The sequence below is a fragment of the Ursus americanus genome, chromosome 21 (genome assembly GCF_024610735.1).
Source record: "Ursus americanus isolate L20-20 chromosome 21, mUrsAme1.1.p, whole genome shotgun sequence".
NCBI lineage: Eukaryota > Metazoa > Chordata > Mammalia > Carnivora > Ursidae > Ursus > Ursus americanus.
The window spans coordinates 22,350,824-22,371,876 of record NC_142147.1 but is presented as its reverse complement, the minus strand read 5'-3'; the positions used below and the strand labels follow the sequence as shown (position 1 = coordinate 22,371,876).

The 21,053-nt window shown below is 42.2% G+C and overlaps 2 protein-coding genes across 2 annotated transcripts in view; one reads left to right on the top strand and one right to left on the bottom strand.

The window, feature by feature from the left end:
• LRRC36 (leucine rich repeat containing 36) overlaps nucleotides 1-1,243 on the bottom strand; it is a 40,801-nt gene extending 39,558 nt beyond the window's left edge. Inside the window, exon 1 of the mRNA XM_045814873.2 lies at nucleotides 1,174-1,243. Coding sequence (XP_045670829.2) covers nucleotides 1,174-1,243 — 70 coding nt within the window. The remainder of the gene's footprint in view (nucleotides 1-1,173) is intronic.
• Nucleotides 1,244-1,466: 223 nt separating this feature from the next.
• The window catches only part of KCTD19 (potassium channel tetramerization domain containing 19), a 30,294-nt gene continuing 10,707 nt past the window's right edge, over nucleotides 1,467-21,053 (top strand). Inside the window, exons 1-5 of the mRNA XM_045814948.2 lie at nucleotides 1,467-1,723; nucleotides 6,044-6,340; nucleotides 18,352-18,502; nucleotides 19,280-19,471; nucleotides 20,703-20,834. Coding sequence (XP_045670904.1) covers nucleotides 1,673-1,723; nucleotides 6,044-6,340; nucleotides 18,352-18,502; nucleotides 19,280-19,471; nucleotides 20,703-20,834 — 823 coding nt within the window. The 5' untranslated portion in view covers nucleotides 1,467-1,672. The remainder of the gene's footprint in view (nucleotides 1,724-6,043; nucleotides 6,341-18,351; nucleotides 18,503-19,279; nucleotides 19,472-20,702; nucleotides 20,835-21,053) is intronic.

Genomic DNA, 21,053 nt, shown 5'->3' with positions numbered 1-21,053 from the left:
GATTTCCAGAGGAAGGAAAGATTAATAACCTTTGTTCATTCATGTAATGTTTGTTACTAGCATGCACTAGTTTTTATAAATTTTAAATAAATAATTTTTAAACAAAATAAAACCAAATTATTTCATATCCCACAAGTAAACAGTACTAGAGGAAGCAAGAAAGGGAACTTCTTGTTATGGTTAGACTAGCACAGGCTCGGACTCAAGAGTGCTAGGTTAATAAACCCTGGCTGTGTCACTGTGGGCAGGAGGCTAAACCTAATTTTAACCCATCTGTAAAATAGGCACAATAACAGCATCTGCTTTACAGGCTTGTTATGGGGATTAAATACTGAGAGGGGGCGGGGGGGGGGGGGCAGGGAGCATTTAACACAGGGCCTGGCATTAAGGAGAGAAAAAATTTAGTAAGGGTAAAAGTTGAATTAGGAATACTGATAGCTTTTCCAACATTTCTAGTCCTTAGAAACTCAGAAAACAAGCTCTATGAATCAGAGCCCAGGTCAAAGGCGAGGTCAGCATTTACTCAGCCAGTTCTCTCAAGTGCCTTGAGACCAGCTGCTTGCTATTGCTTTCACAATTGAGGCCCCTTTCTGAGTGTCTCTTAAAAAGAGGCCACACATCCGGATGGATCAAAGAAATGGCTAAGTTCTTGAGACGGAGACTAGACGAAGAGGGGGATTGATAAGGGAACATCCTTTACCGTTTTACCCCAAACAGGAAAAGTGCCCCCTGGGTCTGAAATTTCAGAAAATGCCAAAACGAATGCCCTTCGTGCCTTCCTCAAGAGCACCGCGACCTCAAAGGCGCTTCTCAGCACGTCCCTTCTCCCGCCAATGCCCCTTTTGGGGCTCCGTTTCCTTCCACTAGCTCAGACTCTGTCCAGTTCTGTGTTTCCAGCCGCAGTGTCCCGTTAGTCTACTTTCTCCTCCACTTCAGACTCCGTTCGTCTCCCTCAATTCCTCGCCCTCCTCCCAGACTCTCAGGTTACTTCACGTCCTTCACCTCCACCTCAGTGTGACTCTTCTGCCTCAATAACCCCTCTCTTCCTCAAGGACCGCTCCACCGCCGCCATTCCTCCGCGTTTACCGCAGGTTCCCCCACCTCTACCTCAGTTTTCTCCCCTCAGCCTCAGACCCCACGCTCCCGGCCCAGGTCCTCCCCGCCTGGCCCTACCGGGCTGCTCCAGAGTCAGCGCCCCCAGGCGGCGGACGCCTTCCTCGTCCAGATCCCACTGCTCCGCCATCCCCGCCCGCCCCTCACCTGTCTCGGTCCACGAGACAGGCTGGCGCACGCCAGGCCCCGCCCCCCGCCGCAGGCCCCGCCTCCCGCGCGTGCAGTCGATCTCCTCGGCCGTTAGTGCGGTGATCGCGCGCCTGCCTGCCCGCCTCAGGAGTCTCGACTATGGTATGGATCCCGCCCTGGCGGGGGCGCCAAAACCACCAAACCGGGGCATGGGGAGGCGATGTAGCCAAGGATTAAGGCTACGGGGTTAGGGACCTGGCTCTGGGACATGGGGTGGGATATGGCTCCAGTTTTGAAGGGTTTGGGGACTGGCTCTGAGGGATTGGAAGAATGCGCCTGTTTTGAAGGATGAAGTGTTCTAGTTCTGAGGTTTTGGGGGACTTCAGTTCCGAGAGGTGGAGGTGTGCCTCTTGAAGAGGTGAAGCTCTTCATGTCTCAGCGTTTGGAGCTGTTGACTCTGAGACAAGGCAGTGGCTGGCAGGTGAATGGTGGGGGAGGGGGGGAGGTGTCCAGGTCTGAAGGAGTGGGGTAGGGGTGGGGGCGGGGGCAGCTGAGGGAGCCCCAGATCTGAACCGTTGGTGAACTTGGCTCTGAGGGGTCGAAGTCCTGTCTTTAGATCATGAGGTGGTTCTAGGTCTGAAATTGATTTGGAAGGTGCTCCTTTGGGAGGGAGGATCAGTGCGGAAAAGAGAGATACTCTTTGGAATGGGTTGGAGATGATTATGCTAGCGCTACCCTATTTCCTGTAGTCAGTCTGGCAAGAAGCCTTTTGTCCTTCAAATACTACAGGTCCCCAAGCTTGCCTCTCACCGAGGGCTCTCCCCAGGCTGGGATAGTTCTAACAAACTCTTGTGCAGTCTTCGGAAAGAAAACTCTAGAAAGAATAGCCACATCCTTAACCCCTACCCTCACTCCAGCAGGCATCTTTTTTGAGAGCCCACCTGTGGATGGGACATGTATGTGTAAGAAGGAGGCAAACTCTTGAGCCAAGACACTCTTGTCAAAGACTATCCTTAATAAGAAAAGAGGACTGAAAACAGAACTGTGGCTCACTTTCCAGGAGTGGGTTTTCTTCGGCAGTCAAAATCTGCAATAGTAGGAGCATTTACACTGAGCTATCAACCAGCTAGTCACCTTTAAGAACAGAAAGCAAAATCAAGAGTTCTTGCGTATTTATGCTTTCTGGTCTGGGTGGGTCCCTTATTTACCATCAGCTTGTCCTGCTCAGTTGTAGGCATTTTTTAAAGGGCCAGGACTCAAAAGCCTAGATTAGTTCATTAGATTGGCTTTTCTTACTCAGCTTCTGTGAATCATGACACCATTTAAAAATTTGTAATCTTTCTCATGGCCCCTTTAACTCCTCTAGCCTCAAATGTAGCATATATAATTGCTCTTCTTTACATCTGAATATTTAGACCAGGTTATTATAAGAGAAAGGAACTCCACCCACTTCTTTGTTGCATGCATTTATTTTCCTTCCTCAGCTGTCAAAATAGAAGATGCAGGTTTTGTTGAAGTGGGCCTTTCCTCTCTTGAGCAACCACCTCTTACTTTAACATTCTTCCCCCCACCAACATTTTAATGCAAATTTTAAAAGATTCAGAAAGGTTGAAAGAACTATATACTCACTGCTTGGATTCTACAGTGGACATTTTGCTGTGTTTTATCACATGTCCATTTATCCATCCCTTACCAATCCATGTTGGTTTTTTGACGCATTTCAAAATGTTATAAATATCAGTACATTGCACCCCAATTGCTTCAGCATGCATAATTTTTACTTAGAATTCAGAATTGTTTTATGGTTCCTTTAAGGTAGAATTTTATATACTATTTACCATCTTTTAAATTTTGTTTACAAGAGTAGTCCTTGTTGAGTGTTTATTTTAAAATCTGATACAGATGGTTTGTATGTTCATATGTTCTACTTTCCTATAGTATTGATAAGCTAGGTCATCTTGAAGCAAAATAGTTCACTTATATGAATAGATAACCTTGAACTTTTAACAATGAGCTGAGGAAGGTTAATGATCTTTGCTGCCTTTGTATATACAAAAAGGAAACCACAACATCCAGCTATTCTGCTATGGCTTCAGTAATGTAATGTCTCTGCAGGTATGATCCCAAGAGAGCTCTGCATGCACTCAGAGGGGTAGGGAGTGCCTCCTCATAACTCTCTCTCTTTTTTTTAAGATTTTATTTATTTATTTATTTATTTATTTATTTACTTATTTATTTATTTATTAGAGAGAATGAGAGAAAGAGCAGGGGGAGGGGCGGGGGGGGGTAGGGAGAGGAAGAAGGAAAGAATCCCAGACCGACTCCTTGCTTAGTGCAGAGGCCAATGTAGGGCCTCATAACTCTCCATTTTAAATGGCTTTATTAAGAAATAATTCCCATACTACGATTTACCATTTAAAGTTTACAGTTCAGTGGTTTTTAGTATATTCACAGAGTGTGCAACCAGTACCACAATCAATTTTACAACATTTTCATTATCTGAAAAAGGAATTCCATACCTGTTACTACTAGTCACTGCCCATTTCCCCCACAACCCCTCTAGCCCTAAGCCACCACTAATCTACTCTGTAAATTTGCCTATTCTGCACATTACACATAGATGGAATCATGAAATACGTGGTCTTTTGTGTCTGGCTTCTTTCACTTAGCATATTTCAAGGTTTCCTCTGAGTTGTAGCATGTATCAGTACTTCCTTTTTATTGACAATATTCCATTGTATGGATACACTACATTTTGTTTATTCATTCATCAATTGATCAACATTAGGTTGTTTCTAATGTTTGGCTGTTATGAATAATGCTTCTATGAACATTCATCTGCAAGTTTTTTTGTGGACATAGGTTTTCATTTCTCTTGAATTTATACCTAGAGGTGGAATTGCCAGGCTACATGTTTAACATTTTGAGGGACCACCAAATTGTTTCCCAGAGTAGCTGCACCACTTTACACTCTTGCCAGCAGTGTTAGAGAGTTCCAATTTCTCCAATCCTTGTCAACACTTGTTGTTATCTATTACTTTGATTCAGGGCATCCTACTGGGTGGGAAGTGGTATCAAATTGCAAGTTTTGATTTGCATTTCCCAGATAGCAAATGATGTTAAGTGTATTTTCATGTGCTATTGACCATTTGGAGAAATGTCTTTTTAGATTTTTTACTCCCTTTTAAATTTGATCATCTTTTTATTATTTTTGAGTTGTAAGAGTTATTTATGTAGTCTAAATACAAACTCTTTATCAGATATGTGATTTGCAAATATTTTGTTCCATTAAATAGGTTGTCTTTTTGCTTTCTTGATGGTGTCCTTTGAAGCACAAAAGTTTTTAATTTTGATGAAGTTTTATTTGTTTCACTTGTGCTTTTTGTATCTCATCTAAGAAGGCATTACCTAATCCAAGATCATGAGGATTTTGTGTTTTCTTCTAAGAGTTTTTTATATTTTTAGCTCTTATTTTTAGGTTTGGTCCATTTGGTGTTAATTTTTGTGTATGGTGTGAGGTAGGGGTCTAACTTTTTTATTTTTTATTTTATGCATGTGGATGTCTAGTTGTCCCAGCACCATTTTTTGAAAAGGCCATCCTTTACCCATTGGATTGCCTTGGCTCCCTTGTCAAATTCAATTAACCATAAATGTAAAGGTTTATTTCTGGACTCTCAATGGTGTTCCGCTTATCCATATGTTTTCCTTATACCAATAGCACACTATTTTGATTACTATAGCTTTTTAGTAAGTTTTAAAAGTGGGAAGTGTGACTCATCAAATTTTGTTCTCCATGGGGCGCCTGGGTGGCTTAGTCGGTTAAGTGTCTGACTCTTGATTTCAGTTCAGGTTATGATCTCATGGGTCATGGGATCAAGCCCCACCTTGGGCTCCGAACTCAACAGGGAGTCAGCTTGAGATCTTCTCCCTCTGGCCCTCTCCTCACTCTCTCTCCCGAATTAATTAATTAAATTAATTAATCTTTAAAAAAATTTTTTTTGTTCTCCTTTTTCAAGAGTTGGGGTTTGGGTTTTTTTTTTTGTTTTTTTATTTTTTTACTATTTGGGGTCCCTTGTATTTCCATATGAATTTTAACATCAGCTTGTCAATTTTTGCAAAAAAAAAAAAAGTCTGGAATTTTCACTTGGACTGTGTTCAATCAATCTGGAGAATATTGCAATCTTAACAGTATTAAATCTTCTGATTGGCAAACATGAGATGTTTTTCCATTTACTTAAGTCTTTTTAAAATTTCTTTCAACTGTGTTTTGAACTTTTCAGAGTACAAGTATTTCTTCTGTTAAATTTATTCCTAAATATTTTGTTCTTTTTGATATTATTGGAATAGAATTGTTTTCTTAATCTCATTTTTGGATTATTCATTGCTAGTGTATTAAAATCCAGTTGAGGGGAGCCTAAGTGGCTCAGTCAGTTAAGCATTTGACTTTTGATTTTATCTCAGTTCATGATCTCAAGTTTGTGAGATCAAGCCCCTCAACAGGCTCTGTGCTGGGTGTGGAGCTTGCTTGAGATTCTCTCTCTCCCTCTCCCTCTGTCCATCCCCCCACTCTTGTGCACTCTCTCTTCCTCTCAAATAAATACATAAATAAATAAAAATACAATTAATATATATCTTTCACCCCTGTTGAGCTCATTTCTAATAAATTCCTAGTGAATTCCTTGGGATTTTCTATATGCAAGATCACATTGTCTGCAAATAGAGATAGTCTTACTTCTTCCTTACAATATGGATGCTTTTTATTTCTTTTTCTTGCATAGCTCTGTTTTCATTCTCCTTTTAGGAGGAGCCTGGCATGCCTCATGAATCAGCAGAGGATTTGTTTCATTTCAACGTTGGGGGCTGGCATTTCTCAGTTCCCAGAAGCAAACTTGCTCAGTTTCCAGACTCCCTGCTATGGAAAGAGGCTTCAGCCTTGACCTCTTTGGAAAGCCAGAGGCTCTTCATCGACAGAGACGGTTCCACATTTAGGCACGTGCACTATTACCTCTACACTTCCAAACTCTCTTTCTCCAGTTGTGCAGAACTGAACTTACTCTATGAGCAAGCACTGGGTTTGCAGCTGATGCCTTTGTTGCAGGTAAGATACTCTTGTCTTCTAGAAGTGATCAGTAACATAGGCCTTATATCAATCACTAGGTGTTGTGTCCTTTCATATATTGGTTGCTGAGATGACCCTCTTCATGGGGAAGTGTGATGAATGAGTTCAAGTAATAGATAAACTGAATAAAGGATTTCATCCTGATTCTGCCTTACCTATACCAGTAGCCACCACAGACCCAGGATGGGACTTAACCAACTGCTGAGTTGGTTCCTTGACTCTTGGAAATCCTATTTTAACATTCTTCTTGAATGTTAATTTTTCTCCAAACTACAGAAACCATTTCTATGGCTTATCTTAAGTAGTTTATTCTTAGTTTTTGGACAATGATTTTTTTTAACCTAGAAAAGCTAAATATTATGACTGGAAAGGACTGTTGGACATGCTCTATATTAATCCCACTGTCTGGACAAAGTGTTGTTTACTGGATCCATCTCCATAAGCACTGACCCAGCAAGTCACAGTTCAGCTCAGTGCACTACCAACTGAGCCTCCCCAACACCTCTTAGAAGAAAATTGAAGTAGATTGTGCATATCTGGGTCATATAGGAATGAGAACATTTCACAGTGAGTGTTTTTGCAGATATTCCTTACTAAATAATTTAATGTTTTCTCTTAAAAGTTATTATATATTTGGAACTCAAAACCCTAAAAAAACCCTTAACATATTCCAACACAACTTGTTGTAGTATTTTTTTCTTTTTATTTTTTTAAGGCTACCCACCTGAAATAAAATTTTTTTTCAACTACCTCTGGCATGGAGTGCTAGAATTGATTACAAGTGGCTTCAAAATTACTTACATGGCTTGGCATGTCAAAATTGCTGATCACTCTATGCCAAAGCACCATTTTGTGGGGAAAAGGAAGGGGTCACTTGTTCATTGCAGAAAATCAAAGAGATCAAGGCAATTTTTTGAAGAACCATTTTAAAGAACACAAGCCCATTATACAAACAGTTTATAAAGCCCTTTAATTCCTTTTCTATCCTCACTTTCCAAATTGAAACAAAATCTATCTGGGAAGCAACTTCAGAATATGAGGTAGCAACTCAGAGGCCAATAAGTGGGTCCAATTCCAAAGTTCCAAGTTGTGTGAACAGTAGAATTATTTGAAAAATCATGTGGATCTGCCTCCCTAAAGATACAGTAAAACAAGTGCTTATGTTTTGGAAATAGTGTTTTCAAAGAAATAAACACTTAGGCGGGCCTAATTGAAATGATGTTTATTCTTTGAAGCAGAGTGTAAATACAGCTGGAGAATCAATAGCCATCTCAAGCAAATCACCAGCCTCACACATTTCTGTCACTTTCCCCACTACTAAGGCCTGTCCAAAAATCAGGTTCTTGCATAAATGTATGAACGCTTTCCTTGGAGAAAATGGGAGTTTTCCAATTATTAGTCTTTTCTCAGGCAGTCCACCTTAATGCATTCAGCCAGTATTTATTGAAAACATTTTGGGTACCAGGCCTTATTCCTGTGGGCTTTAAGGAAAACATGGAATGAACCAACAAATATAAAATGTGAGCCACAGGTAATTTTAAATTTTCTAGTAGGCATATTTTTTAAAAATTAAAAAGTGACATTAATTTTAATAATATTTTATTTAACTCAATATATTTAAAATGCTATCATTTCAACATGTAATCAGTATTTTAAAACTGATATATTTTACATTTTTTTGTACTAAGTCTTCAAAATCTGATGTGTGTTTTACACTTATAACACATCTCAGATTCAGATGATTGCATTTCAAGTACTCAGTAGCCACCTGTGGTTAAAGGCTACCATATGGGACAACACATATCCAAACTGTTCTAAAGTGTTGGTGTTCCTCACTGTAATATCCCTCAGATTTAGCTCCTAGCAATAAAAATGGGACTTTGCCTCCTGCTAACTAAAGTTACTATGCACTCAGCAGATTGTATATCCTACTCAGGATTTTCTGTAACACAGTAGACTTTTTTGGAAAGCCATGCAGAAGAGCCAACAAGCAGAATGAGATAGGAAGCTTCTGGAGGACAGACCCCTAGGCTCACATTGCTGCTCTACTCTTCACCCCTCCTAATCCCCCCACATTTCCACTCCTTCTTTCTCCCACCCCTCCCACCTGCCCATCCCACCTCCTTTCAGCCTGTAGCTTTGGTGTCCAAAGGGCACACTTAATACCTATTATTGTCTTGGTTCTAAGTGTAATATTTATTGTGTTTTGAGCACCAATCAAGGGCCAAACACTGGAGATATAGGAAGGAACCATATAGCCATACAATGTCAATGCTATGAAAAACAGAGAAGTGCTTCATGTGTAATAGCGAAAGAGGAGGGCATTTCTGTATTCTAGGACTTCTTGAGGTTTCACAATGTGTTTATATGATTTTCTTTTTGTGTGTATAGTTTTTTTTTTAAGATTTTATTTATTCATTTGAGAGAGAGAGAGACAGCCAGCGAGAGAGGGAACACAAGCAGGGGAGAGAAAGAAGCAGGCTCAGAGCGGAGGAGCCTGACACGGGGCTCGATCCCAGAATGCTGGGATCACTCCCTGAGCCGAAGGCAGACGCTTAACAACTGAGCCACCCAGGCGCCTGAGTGTATAGTTTTTATTCTGTCAGCCACTGCCCTTGTAGTACTGAAATTTAGGTGAAAGAACAGAACATTTACATCTAACCTGCTGTTTTTAAATGTACAGATGTGGGGCGCCTGGGTGGCTCAGTGGGTTAAGCGTCTGTCTTCAGCTCAGGTCATGATCCTCTGCCACCCCCGCCCCTCCCCCTCCCAGCTCGTGCTCTCTCTCACTCTCTCTCTCAAATAAATAAAATATTTTTAAAAAATAAAATAAAAATTAAATATACAGATGTGTAGTATGTGGAAAGGAGATAGCAAGTGACTGAGACCAGGGAAGCCACTCCTTTAAAAAGAGTGGTCAGGGCAGACCTCACTGATAAGACAACATTTGAGCAGAAACTTGCCTGAGGAAAGAGCTTCCAGGCATGTGGAACAGCAAATAGAAATGCCCTGAGGTTAGAGTGACTTGGAAGAGGCAGACTCAGAGGCCACTGTCTGAGAGAATGAAAGGTAGAAAGATGACATAGGTAGCTGGTGAGGTCAGAGCAAGCTGGGGGCCAGATCTTGCAGAGTCTTATAAGCCACATTAAAGACATAGAATCTACTCTAAATGTTATAGGTAGCATCAGGAGATCCTTAAAGAAAGAAGTAAAATGATCAAATTTATGTTTAAAAAAGATTGCTGGACCTTGGGTTAAGCAATGGTTTCTCAGGTACAATACCAAAAGCACAAGCAACCAAAGAAAAAAAATAAGTTGGACTTCATCAAAGTTAAAAACTTTTGTGCTTCAAAGGACACTATCAAAAAAGTGTAAAAGACAACCCACAGAATGAAACAAAATATTTGCAAATCACCTGTCTGATAAGGAACCTGTATCCAGAATATATAAAGAACTCTTACAACTAAACAACAAAAAGATAATCAAATTTTAAAATGTGCAAAGGATTTGAGTAGACATTTCTCAAAAGAATATATGCAAAAAGGCAATAAGCACATGAAAAGATGTTTAACATTATTAGCCATCAGGGAAATGCAAATGGAAACCACAATGAGATATCACTTCACACCCACTAGGATAGCTATCATCAAAAAGACAGGCAATAACAGGTGTTGGCAAGGATGTGGAGAAATTGGAATCCTCACACACTACTAATGGGAATGTAAATTTGTTTAGCTTCTTTGGAAAACAGTCTGGCAGTTCCTCAAAAAGTTAGAATTATTATGTGACCCTGTTAATTCCATTTCTAACTATATACCCAAGAAAAATTAAAACATGTCCACACAAGAACTTGTAAACAAATGTTCAAACCAGCATTATTCATAGTAGCCAAAAAGTAGAAACAATCCTTATGTTCATCAGCTGATGAATAAACAAACAAAATGTATATCCATGCAATGGAATACTATTTGTCGACAAAAAGGAATGAAGTACTGATACATGTAACAACAAGGATGAACTTCAAAACATTATGCTAAGTGAAAGAAGCCGGACACTGAGGACCATATGTTGTATGATTCAATTTATATAAAATGTTCATAATAGGTAAAGTTATAGAGACAAAAAGTAGATTAGTTGTTGCCTAGAGCTGAGGTACAGGGTAGAAAGGATAGGGTGAGCAGGATTGGCAATGACTGTTGATGGGTACAGAGTTACTTTTTAGGATGTTGAAATAGATTGTGATGTTGGTGCACAACTCTGTGAACATACTAAAACCATTGAACTGTACAATTTGAATCGGAGATTTTGTCATTCATATTATATATAAATAAAGTTATATTTATATATAATATGAATGCATTTCACATTAAATATATTTTAATAAAACTATAAAAATATCATTGACTTCTGTCCTAATATTAGACCAGGAGTCATCAAACTATAGCCTATGGATGAAATCCAGTCTACTACCTTTTTTGTACAACCTGTTAGCTAAGAATGGTTTTTACATTTTTATATGGTTGAACAAAAACCAAAAGAAAAATATTTTGTGGCGCATGAAAATTATCTGAAATGCAAAGTTCAGTGCCCATTAAGTTTTATTGGAACATGGTCATGCTCATGTGTTTATATATTGTTTATAGCTGCTCTTGAGCTAGAATACAGAGTTGAACAGTTGCAACAGGGACCATATTCTCAAAGCCTAAAATATTTACTACCTGCACTTTAACAGAAAAAATTTGCGTGAGGCACCCAAAATTTGATCTCAAAGTCATGAGTTCAAGCCCTGCAATGTGTCAACCCCTGGCCTACATTCTAATGGGGCACAGGAAAAGCAGGAAGACCAGTTAGGAGGCTCCTATATTATCCAGATAAAATATAGTGGTAGTTTGGCCTAAGGTGGTAATAGTGGAGTTAGAATTGTTCAAATCTGGATATGTCTCAATGATAGAACTGGCAGGGTTTGCTAATGAATTATTATTTTTTTTTAAAGATTTTATTTATTTATTCGACAGAGATAGAGACAGCCAGCGAGAGAGGGAACACAAGCAGGGGGAGTGGGAGAGGAAGAAGCAGGCTCATAGCGGAAGAGCCTGATGTGGGGCTCGATCCCGTAACGCCGGGATCACGTCCTGAGCCGAAGGCAGACGCTTAACCGCTGTGCCACCCAGGCGCCCCCTGCTAATGAATTATTGATATGAATCGTTGGTAGGGTAAGAGAATGGATAACTCCTTTGTATCCTGAGCAGTAAGGCGAATGGTAGATTCCAAGGGATGTGCAGGGTTTGGGGGAGAAATCAGGCATTAAGATTTGAATGTGTTAAGTTTGAGAGGCAAGAAAAGGGTATTTATTAAACATCCAAGTGGCAATGGTGAAAAGGCAGCAGGATGTGGTCTGGAATTCATGGAAGCAATCTGATCTAGAGGTGTAATTTTGGGAGTCATCAAAGCTGATATATAAATCCATGAGCCTGGATGTTCACAGAAAAAATACAGAGTAGTCATTTCGGGTCTGTACATTAACATTATAGTGTATCCTAGAACTTTCTATGTAATTTAGGAAGTCTCCTTTGCCTAAATGTGAACTGCTTCAAGCTTCTCACAAACTATCAGCCTGGTTGAGTGTCAGCTGCTACTGCAGTGTGAAATTTCTCTTCAGGGTCACTCACCAAGGGTTCAAGGTTTTTGGCAGACTGTCAATTCCCTTTTACTTGTCCCGTTGAAGCCCACTGAGGACTTAGTATGACAGTGCATGCTACTTTTGTTTCCTTTTCCACTGCCTTCTGGGGACTTCTAAGTGTAGAAACTTAAATTATTCTGCCTATGAGCATTCTGTTACCAGCAAGCAACACAAACACACCTGCGTTCCTTGTGCTCAAGGGAGCCAGGCAGTTTTTATGTTGATCATGCAAATGATGCTTTTAAGAAAACAGGTCTCACAATAACAGGTCTCACATTTCCTATTACTCACAATGTGAAGACAGATTACCACTGTGATCTTGGAAAGGAAGATTACATAAACAGTAGATAATTATCACAACAGCACAGCTCGTTTGTGGATATATGGGTAAGTGGACAACCCTTGATATGGTGCCTGCTTGCACTGGCTCCTATCCCAACACATACACACCTACGTGCATGCATGGGCGCACATACACACACACACACACACACACTGAAGTTCAGCCATGTCCCAGATGCCTCTCTTCACACCTTTCAACTTGCTATTTCTTCTTCCTAGAATGATCCTCCTTTAAGGTTAACCCTAAGTATGATCAAAGGAAAGCCTAGCCTGACATTTCCAGGCAGAATTTTTGTTTCTCTGCTCTCAGAGTTTTTTTCTGTCACCTATCAATGCTATTTTGTTTGGATCAGGCATTCATATATCTTTCTCCTTCACTAGCCTGTATTCTTTTCATGTTTGCATTGCTAGCCTCTCACAGTACCCAGCCTATAACAGGTGTTTAATAAACATCCAGTAAGAGAACACTGAATGATGTACCCAAGATGACCTATGAAAGTTGAATCTACTTCTGCAGGTCAGGGAACTGGAGGTGGCAGTGGGAGGGGCAGGTTTGAGATGCTGGTCGTTGTGTCTTATTTGACTTCTTTGGCTGATAGCAGCTGTCTTACACATCCTTTTATTCTACTGGCCTTGTTTCCCTTGAGCTTCAGATTGATGCTGGCCTTCCTTGTTTTTACAAGGCAGTTGGAGATTTGTGAGCTCCTCCAAGCTCCTTCCAACAGCCCACTATCAGAGTATAAGTCATCTCTGAGCGCGGTTCTACTTTGGAAAACCTCCGTTAAATCCCAGAGCTCTTACAGTAGTACATTTGTCAGCCATCTTTTGGTGACCATACCTACACATATACACACTCGCCTACAGGCCATTAGTTTCATACTGCTTCTGACTGACATATTTTTTCACTACTATCTAGGCAAAAGTAACATTAATTATCCTTGTGCTAGTAACTAGCCATCTGAATTCGGGTCTATATTTCCCTAAAGAAATCCTCCCTCTAATAACTTTCTGGGTCATAGCATGTGAATAGTAAAAGTATTCAGGCAGATAGACATGGAATTGAAGTCCATAGAGACCAGCCACATACTCTGTGGCAACTTCAGTCAACAAAGCCAAAGGACAGCTGGAAGCTAGGTTCTCTGAAATTCTCTTCACTAATTCATTACTTCATTCATTCTATGAAAATGTATTGAGGGGTGCCTGGGTGGCTCAGTAGGTTGAGCATCTGACTTCGGCTCAAGTCATGATCCTCAGGGTCCTGGGATCGAGCTCCGCGTTGGGCTCCCAGCTCAGCAGGGAGTCTGCTTCTCCCTCTGCCCCTTCCCCCACTCGTGCTCCCTTTCTCTCTCTCTCAAATAAATAAAAATGTATTGGGATCCCACAGGATCTGTTGTGGGTGCTGCAAATACAGCAGAGAACAAAACACGCAAGATCCTCATGGTGTTGGAGGTCGTATCTACTAGGGGAGACTAACAGATGGTAAATAAATAAGTAGGTGTTATTGAGAACAATAAAGCAAAGTGAGGGGGTTAGGGAATGTGTTCTTTGGATTCATATAGCACCTAAATGGCTTCCCATGAGTAGAAGGCCTCGTGTTTCTAGAATTCAGAGCAAGGATTGACAGAGTTTAGAAAACAACCTAATTAAGGCTTCTGGGCCTAGTGCATGCAGCATGACTTGACTGGCAGGAATTGTGATCTTTTGGGATTTATTTGTATGTTTTTCTTTTTTTAGATTTGTCAAACATACCTTTCTTGGAGAAAGGCATAGCTCACACTTCACATTTGTAGAAGTAGCAAGAAATGGAGATTTCATTTCTACAAAATAGATCATTCTTCCCTCAGCTAGTACATCTCTCAAGCTGGTTGGACTGTCATACCCACCCACCCCACAGGGTATACCTGGGTACCAAATAGCACCTCCAATAAGGGAGTCCAGGCCCATCCTTAAACAGGTTGTTTTCCCAGGCAGGGACTTCCCTTTCTCAGTACATCCCTTCCACAATGGCCAATTTAGAGTTGTTCAAGGCACTGTTGTTCCCTGAGACAGAATTTCAGGATTTGAATCTGCAAATGAGATAAATGGCAGGTTCACGTTCTTCTGATGCAGTCAGCATAGCATGGGTTTCAAATGGTCTGCTGTCTCTTGCAGGCTTTCCCTGGATTTACTCTCTTTTCTTTCTACTTCACCTGACATCTTTTGATCCATCACCAGTCAAACCCAAGTTGAGACCTTTTGTCCTGTCATCCTGTCTCCCTCTTCTCCTTTATCCTTGTCCCTCTCCCCCTTAGATCTACCCTCTGGACTCTAGGTCCAAAGATGGAATCACTGCCTTCATTGCCCTCTGAACTCTCTGGGCTCTGCCCATTGTAATCCTGTGTTGGCTTTTCCTATGGTTTTGCATCCTCAGCATCTTTCTCAGTTTTTGTGAATGCAGTCTGCTTCTCTGCCAGCTCATTTTGGGCTCCCTCATGTCTCATTTTGCTTTTCTTTCCAGAGGACTCAGTTTTCTATCTCTCCATTTACATGCATTCTTTCATTTAACACAGCAATTCTGAGCACTTACTACACATTAGGTTCTAGACTAGAAGCTGGGATGCATCAAGCCAGTCCTTCCCCCAAAGCCTGAAAGGACAGGCCTGAAACCAAGCCAGGGACCCAGAGAAAGAAGTTTGGAGGGGTCTCTGGGAACAAAGGAGAATGACCCACTCTATCTAGGGGAGGCTCCAGGCTTTTCAGACAGAGAAGGGAGGAGAGAAGTGTTCTGGGAAGAGGAAATTGTATATACAAAGTTGAGGAGGCATTAGTGTCTTTGGAGTTTTATGGAGTTTAGTGTCACTGATAATGGGATGCAGACAAAAAGAATGGTAGGAGATGAAGCTGGAAAGGTAGTTTGACCACTAAGAGAAAGGAAATTAACATTTATATTATTTCCTTTAATCCTTATAACAACATCTTCCAGATTTTACTATCTCCACTTTGCATGTGAGGAGCCTGAGGCTTCTAGAGGCTTAGTGACAGATGGGAGGCAATGGGTTAAGAGCATAGACTCTAGAATTCTGGGTTCCATTCCTAGCATCTCCACTTATTTGGGGCACTGAGTACTTGTTCCCTTCTTGAGCCTTGTTTTCCGTTTGCTAAAAGGGAGTGATAATAGTAAAGACTACTTGGTATGGGGAGAAGGGACATTAGGAGGATTGAGTTTAAAAATGCCTGGGTTGTGGTGTCTGGCTGGCTCAGTCAGTAGAACGTGCATCTTTTGTTCTTGGGGTTGTGAGTTTGAGCCCCATGTTGGGTGTAGAGATTACTTAAAAATAAAATCTTAAAAAAAAAAATAAAGTGTCTGGGCAATAAATGTCAGCTCTTAAGTGACCAAGATTCAAAGGCCAGTCTGTCTGAGTTCAGGGCCCTTGTGCTTTTTGTGTATATCCAGCTGTCTCCATTGATTGTGAAGGACCTTGCATGCAATGCCAAGGAGAATTTGGATGGCCCATAGGTAGTGGGGAGCACTGAAGTTTCTTAAGATGGAGAATGGTTTGGACTCATTTGCATGCTTGAAAGATCACTGTAGGGGCGCCTGGGTGGCACAGCGGTTAAGCGTCTGCCTTCGGCTCAGGGCGTGATCCCGGCGTTATGGGATCGAGCCCCACGTCAGGCTCCTCCACTGTGAGCCTGCTTCTTCCTCTCCCACTCCCCTGCTTGTGTTCCCTCTCTCGCTGGCTGTCTCTATCTCTGTCAAATAAATAAATAAAATCTTTAAAAAAAAAAAAAAGAAAGAAAGATCACTGTAAAGAGAGGGCCTGGGGATGACAGGACCAGGACTGGGGGAGGGGAAAGAAGGAAGAGGGTGGAGCAGAGAGCACGGCATGGAGTCATAGGGCTTGCTGACTGACTAGGTGGAGATGTGGGAATATCAGTCAAGTCACAGTCCCTGCTTTAGATCCTCAATGTCTTCTCTTAACCAGGGGATATATCAAACTCCTCAGCCCAGCTTACAGAGGTTTTCACTCTCTGGCTCTTGTTTACTGCCCTGGATTCATCTCCCTCACTCCCTCAACCTCCATACACCTCAGGACCCTGAGATCATGACCCGAGCCAAAGGCAGACACTTAACTGACTGAGCCACCCAGGTGCCCCAACCTCCATATACCTCAAGTCTACAATCAAGGCACAGAGGCAGGTGCCTCAGTATATATCTCTACTTACCATCCTCCCACCTGTCCTGTCTCTCCTGTGCAGTCACTGTTTTCTTTATCCCACTTAGCACAAATACTGCCACATTATAGTAATATAATTTGTTATTATTATTATTATTATTGTTGCCATATCATCATCATCATTATCATCTCATTTTAATTCAGTAATCCTGTTCACCCACTGATGCAGAAACTGTTCCAGTCTCTCCATCACCTTCCTGGCACCTCATTTTTATTTCTCTTTGCCTGAGGCCAACTACTGCCTCATATGAAAACCCATCTCTCACCAGTTTCCCTCCTCAGGATAGCTGACAGCTTGACATAGAAGCTAAAGTTGTGTGCAATCCTGAGCAAAGAGGAACAAGAAAGCTTACATTTCCTTCCAACGCTGTGGAAAGAAATTCTAGGGTTCCTGGAACTCCTGAAACTTCAAAAACGATGCTGGCCTTTAATCTCAGTTTATATAAATTGTTGGTTTTCTTGTCTCTTCTCAGCTTTCCTCCAAGCGGAGAGCTCCTTGAGTCCAGGCACAGTATCTGTGGCCCTGGTGATACACAAGCATTTCTCGAATGAATGAATGACACTCTCTTCTGGTGTTTCACACACACACTGTTCCTCCCTCCCATTACTTAGTGCTCCCAGAAAGAACTCCCCATGACCCTGACATTTTCCAGTCCTTCCACAAATCCAACAGTCACCCAAAATGAGGAAGATTCTCCCATTTCTAGTTTCCTCCTTTTACAGACCTAAGCCGTTCTGCGGGTGCAGTTTATAGCCATGGCCACCAGAGGGCACTTTCAAAGCTCGGGCTTCCTATGAGCAGCTTCACAAGAGCTTCACCTGTGTAATTCAGCTTAGAAGCAGGTTCTTTTATTAGTTTCATACTGAATCTAAGGTGTTTTGTTGATTTTGAGGCTCTTAGAGAAAGAAATTGTCATATGGTGCCTTTCAGCAACTACTTTTCTAGTTATGTCCAGCAATTTCTTGGGAAAATGCTATTGTCTTCTGGAGTAGGGAGAGGAAAAATGGGTTTGCTGTTATGATACTCTGCCCCCTATACAGGCCTTTCGAGGGAGAATGGGTCCTTGAGCAACGGGCAGCACCAGCCTACCTTCTGCTTTGAGCTTCAGCTCTGTCTATCTGGCGTGCTCCAGCTTATGTACCCACCCCTAGTCACCTGCTCCATCAAGTGGAAAAGCTCTGGACGTGGAAGACTGCTTGAGCAAGTCACAAATCCTTTAACCTCAATTGCTTCATCAGTAAAATGGGACTGCAGACATTTACCACATCCATCTCACAGAGCTGTGTCAGGGTAAACGAGCAAACGTCTATGAAAGTGCTTTGAAAAATGTGGTACCCTGTGCCACATCCAAGTCCCTGCTTAGATCATGTTCCAGGATTAGGATGAACACAAATAAGCAGATCACAACAAGTATACAAGTTGTTGAGGGGAAATGGTAGAAAATCTCCAGTTTTTAATGGTTAAATATAAATTACTCTTTAGCTTAAATAAGATAAATTTGTTAGTCAGCATAAAATTATAACCCAAAAAAAGATTGTTTCAAAAATCAGAAGATAGTCAATGAAATTTTGAATATCAGCATATCATCTCGTAGACCTAAATTTTTACATTTTTGTGCGATCGACTAAATTTATTTCAAAACACTTTATCAAAGTAAGTCACATGCTATTTTTCCTGGTATTTTGCCCTAGAACTGGTAGATAATTATGCAATTTAGAATTTTCAAGGCAGTAATTTTCTGTATCTAACAGACTCTAGATAATCTGAAGGAAGGGAAACACCACCTACGTGTACGGCCTGCAGACATACCTGTTGCTGAGAGAGCATCTTTGAACTACTGGCGGACATGGAAATGTATCAGCAAACCCTCAGAATTTCCTATAAAAAGCCCCGCCTTCACAGGTATACCCACAGGCTGACCCTTTCTGTAGCCCACACCAGCTTCCCTTCTCCTCACCCTAATAGACGTGGCTTCCATCCAGAGAGTACTCTGATTGCTGAACTAGTTTTAGATGATCTTTCTACCTCTCCATCATCTTCTTTGATCTTGTACCCTGCCACATGCCCTCTCCAAGGCTGCTTACCCCCTGGAACTAAACATCCTCTTCCACATTCATTCCTCTGCATACTGGTTTTACTTGGGCAAGGCTGGGCTGCATTCTGCCCCCTCCTAGTAGTCAGAAAACTCCACCAACCTTTCATGTCACTTCTAATTACCGCATAAGAAGGGTCCCCAAATGATTACTGTCTGATGGGTGACTTGCAGTATAGATTGGCCTGAGATACCAAAACAGCCATTCGTGATTATTGATGGGTTTTGAGCTTCCAAGAGAGTCAAAATAATCTATTTTGTCACAATGGGTCACAATGGTTGGTTTGATCAATTAGAAACAACCAGATAGGTAACAAGTATGAATTTAATGACCTTTAGTACCTAAGCCAAAATGTTACAATATGTCCTCCTGCCCTTCATTGTAGGAAAAATAGATGTGCATGTCCTTCTCCCACCATACTCCTGTGTTTGGTGTTAGGGTTACATCTGCGGGCAGGGAGGGGGAAAGGAGGCACCTGGCATGACCATCTCTGGGGTGATCTCCCCAGCTTCCTCCAGGACCCTGGGATCAGTGAGAGCCCTGGCCTCTGAGTGGTGGTGATGCCCCTCTGCACATTCTCTTCCAGGCCTACATGATAAGGCACCTTTGGGACTCATGGACACACCATTGTTAGACACAGAAGAGGAAGTACACTACTGTTTTCTGCCCCTAGACCTAGTGGCCAAGTATCCAAGCCTGGTGACTGAAGACAATCTGCTGTGGCTGGCTGAGACAGTGGCCCTAATCGAGTGCGAGTGCAGCGAGTTCCGCTTCATTGGTGATTGCTCTATCCTGGGGGTGGGGGGCTGATAGGGCCTATCCACCCCTCCCCATCCCCCATCCCATGGAGGCTCAGCTTGGTGCTTAGGGCATTAGGAGCTTCCTTAGGCTGAGGTGGTGGAAGCATGACAGAGCCTTCTGGAAGGCAAGCAGATTCCTGGCATTAGACTCCCACGAACCTCAGGGCTATTTTATTCCCTGTGCATTTGGGGATGGCGTGGGGGTAAAGGGTCACTGGAAGCTGCCTGCAGTGATCGGGGCCACAGGTATTGGTGTGAAGGGCAAGGACCTGAGCCGGGCTCAAAAGTCAGCTACTCTCTAGCTTGTCTTTATGTGTCCATCTGGGTGGGCTCCAGCCTCAGTTCCTCTCACCATAAAATGAGGAAATAGGGTTTCCTATTCCTATTCCTTTGTTTCAAAGAATGGTATCTACCTGCTCTCATATCCGCTAAATCCAGAACAAAAGAGAAAGAGGGTGTCTGGTGAAAGGTTCCCCAAAATCATTATAAAATTGTCTGCTTGAGCTAGTGGCCTAAGGAGGGAGATCTTCAACCTGGACAAAGAGAACTTCTTTCCCCCCACCCTAGGACACACTCTGGTCAGGGGGTGGACTGAGTGAACTCTTTGATTCCAAGATGCTGTTGCTGCCTAGAATGAATACGGCAGGAAACACCCAAGTTGTACGGGGGCCCAAATGCTTGGAACCCCAGCCATTCCTTATAGTCACCTGGAAAGTTGTCTTGATGTGCTTCTGAATCTCCAAGTTGATTCACACAGGACGTTAGCGTTGGCTCCATCTCTGCCTCCCACACTGCAATCCAGGCAGGGACAAACTGCCAAGTGCCACCTGCCAGCTCAGCTCAGCTGGGCCCTTCCTCTGTAAGCGGCAAGACAACTCCCTCTTTTGGAATGACCTGCTCTTGGGTCAAGACTCACAGGGTAAGTCTCAAGGCCAGTATGTTCACCAGGAGGGCCTGGCCTGGAAGCCCCAAGCCAGGCCAAGGGAGGCCACACCCATGGACTCAAACACAGGAAAACAAAGTAATTTGGGGTCTTTCACCTTGAAACCACAGACTCAAAGCTAATCTAACCAGGTATGTTTAGAAATTGTTTCAGAACAAGGAGAGCCTAGGATATATTGCAGTACTACAAACCTGCAAAAAACCTGGACCTACAATTGAATCAGAAATAACCTCCTTAGCCAATTTTGTTTCCCTTTGCTTTTCAAGTGAATTTTCTACGCTCACAGAAGATTTTACTACCAGATAATTTCTCCAACATAGATGCGTTAGAAGCAGAAGTGGAAATTCTGGAAATCCCTGAGCTCACTGAAGCTGTAAGATTGTACCGGATGAACATGGGTATGTCACCAGGGGGACCTTGCCCTCCCCTTGACATTCTGGGGCAGTCCATGCTTGAGCTGGAAAAGCCAAGAACAAATGTCTCCCCTCCCTCCCACAACCACTTTGGTCTTTGGGCAGTGGTGGGAGAGGCAGGTGTTTTGGCTGACTTAGAATATGAGAAGAGCAATTTCAGCCTGAAACCTTGTGTGCCCTCTGGCTGCTCCGCCTCCCCACGGG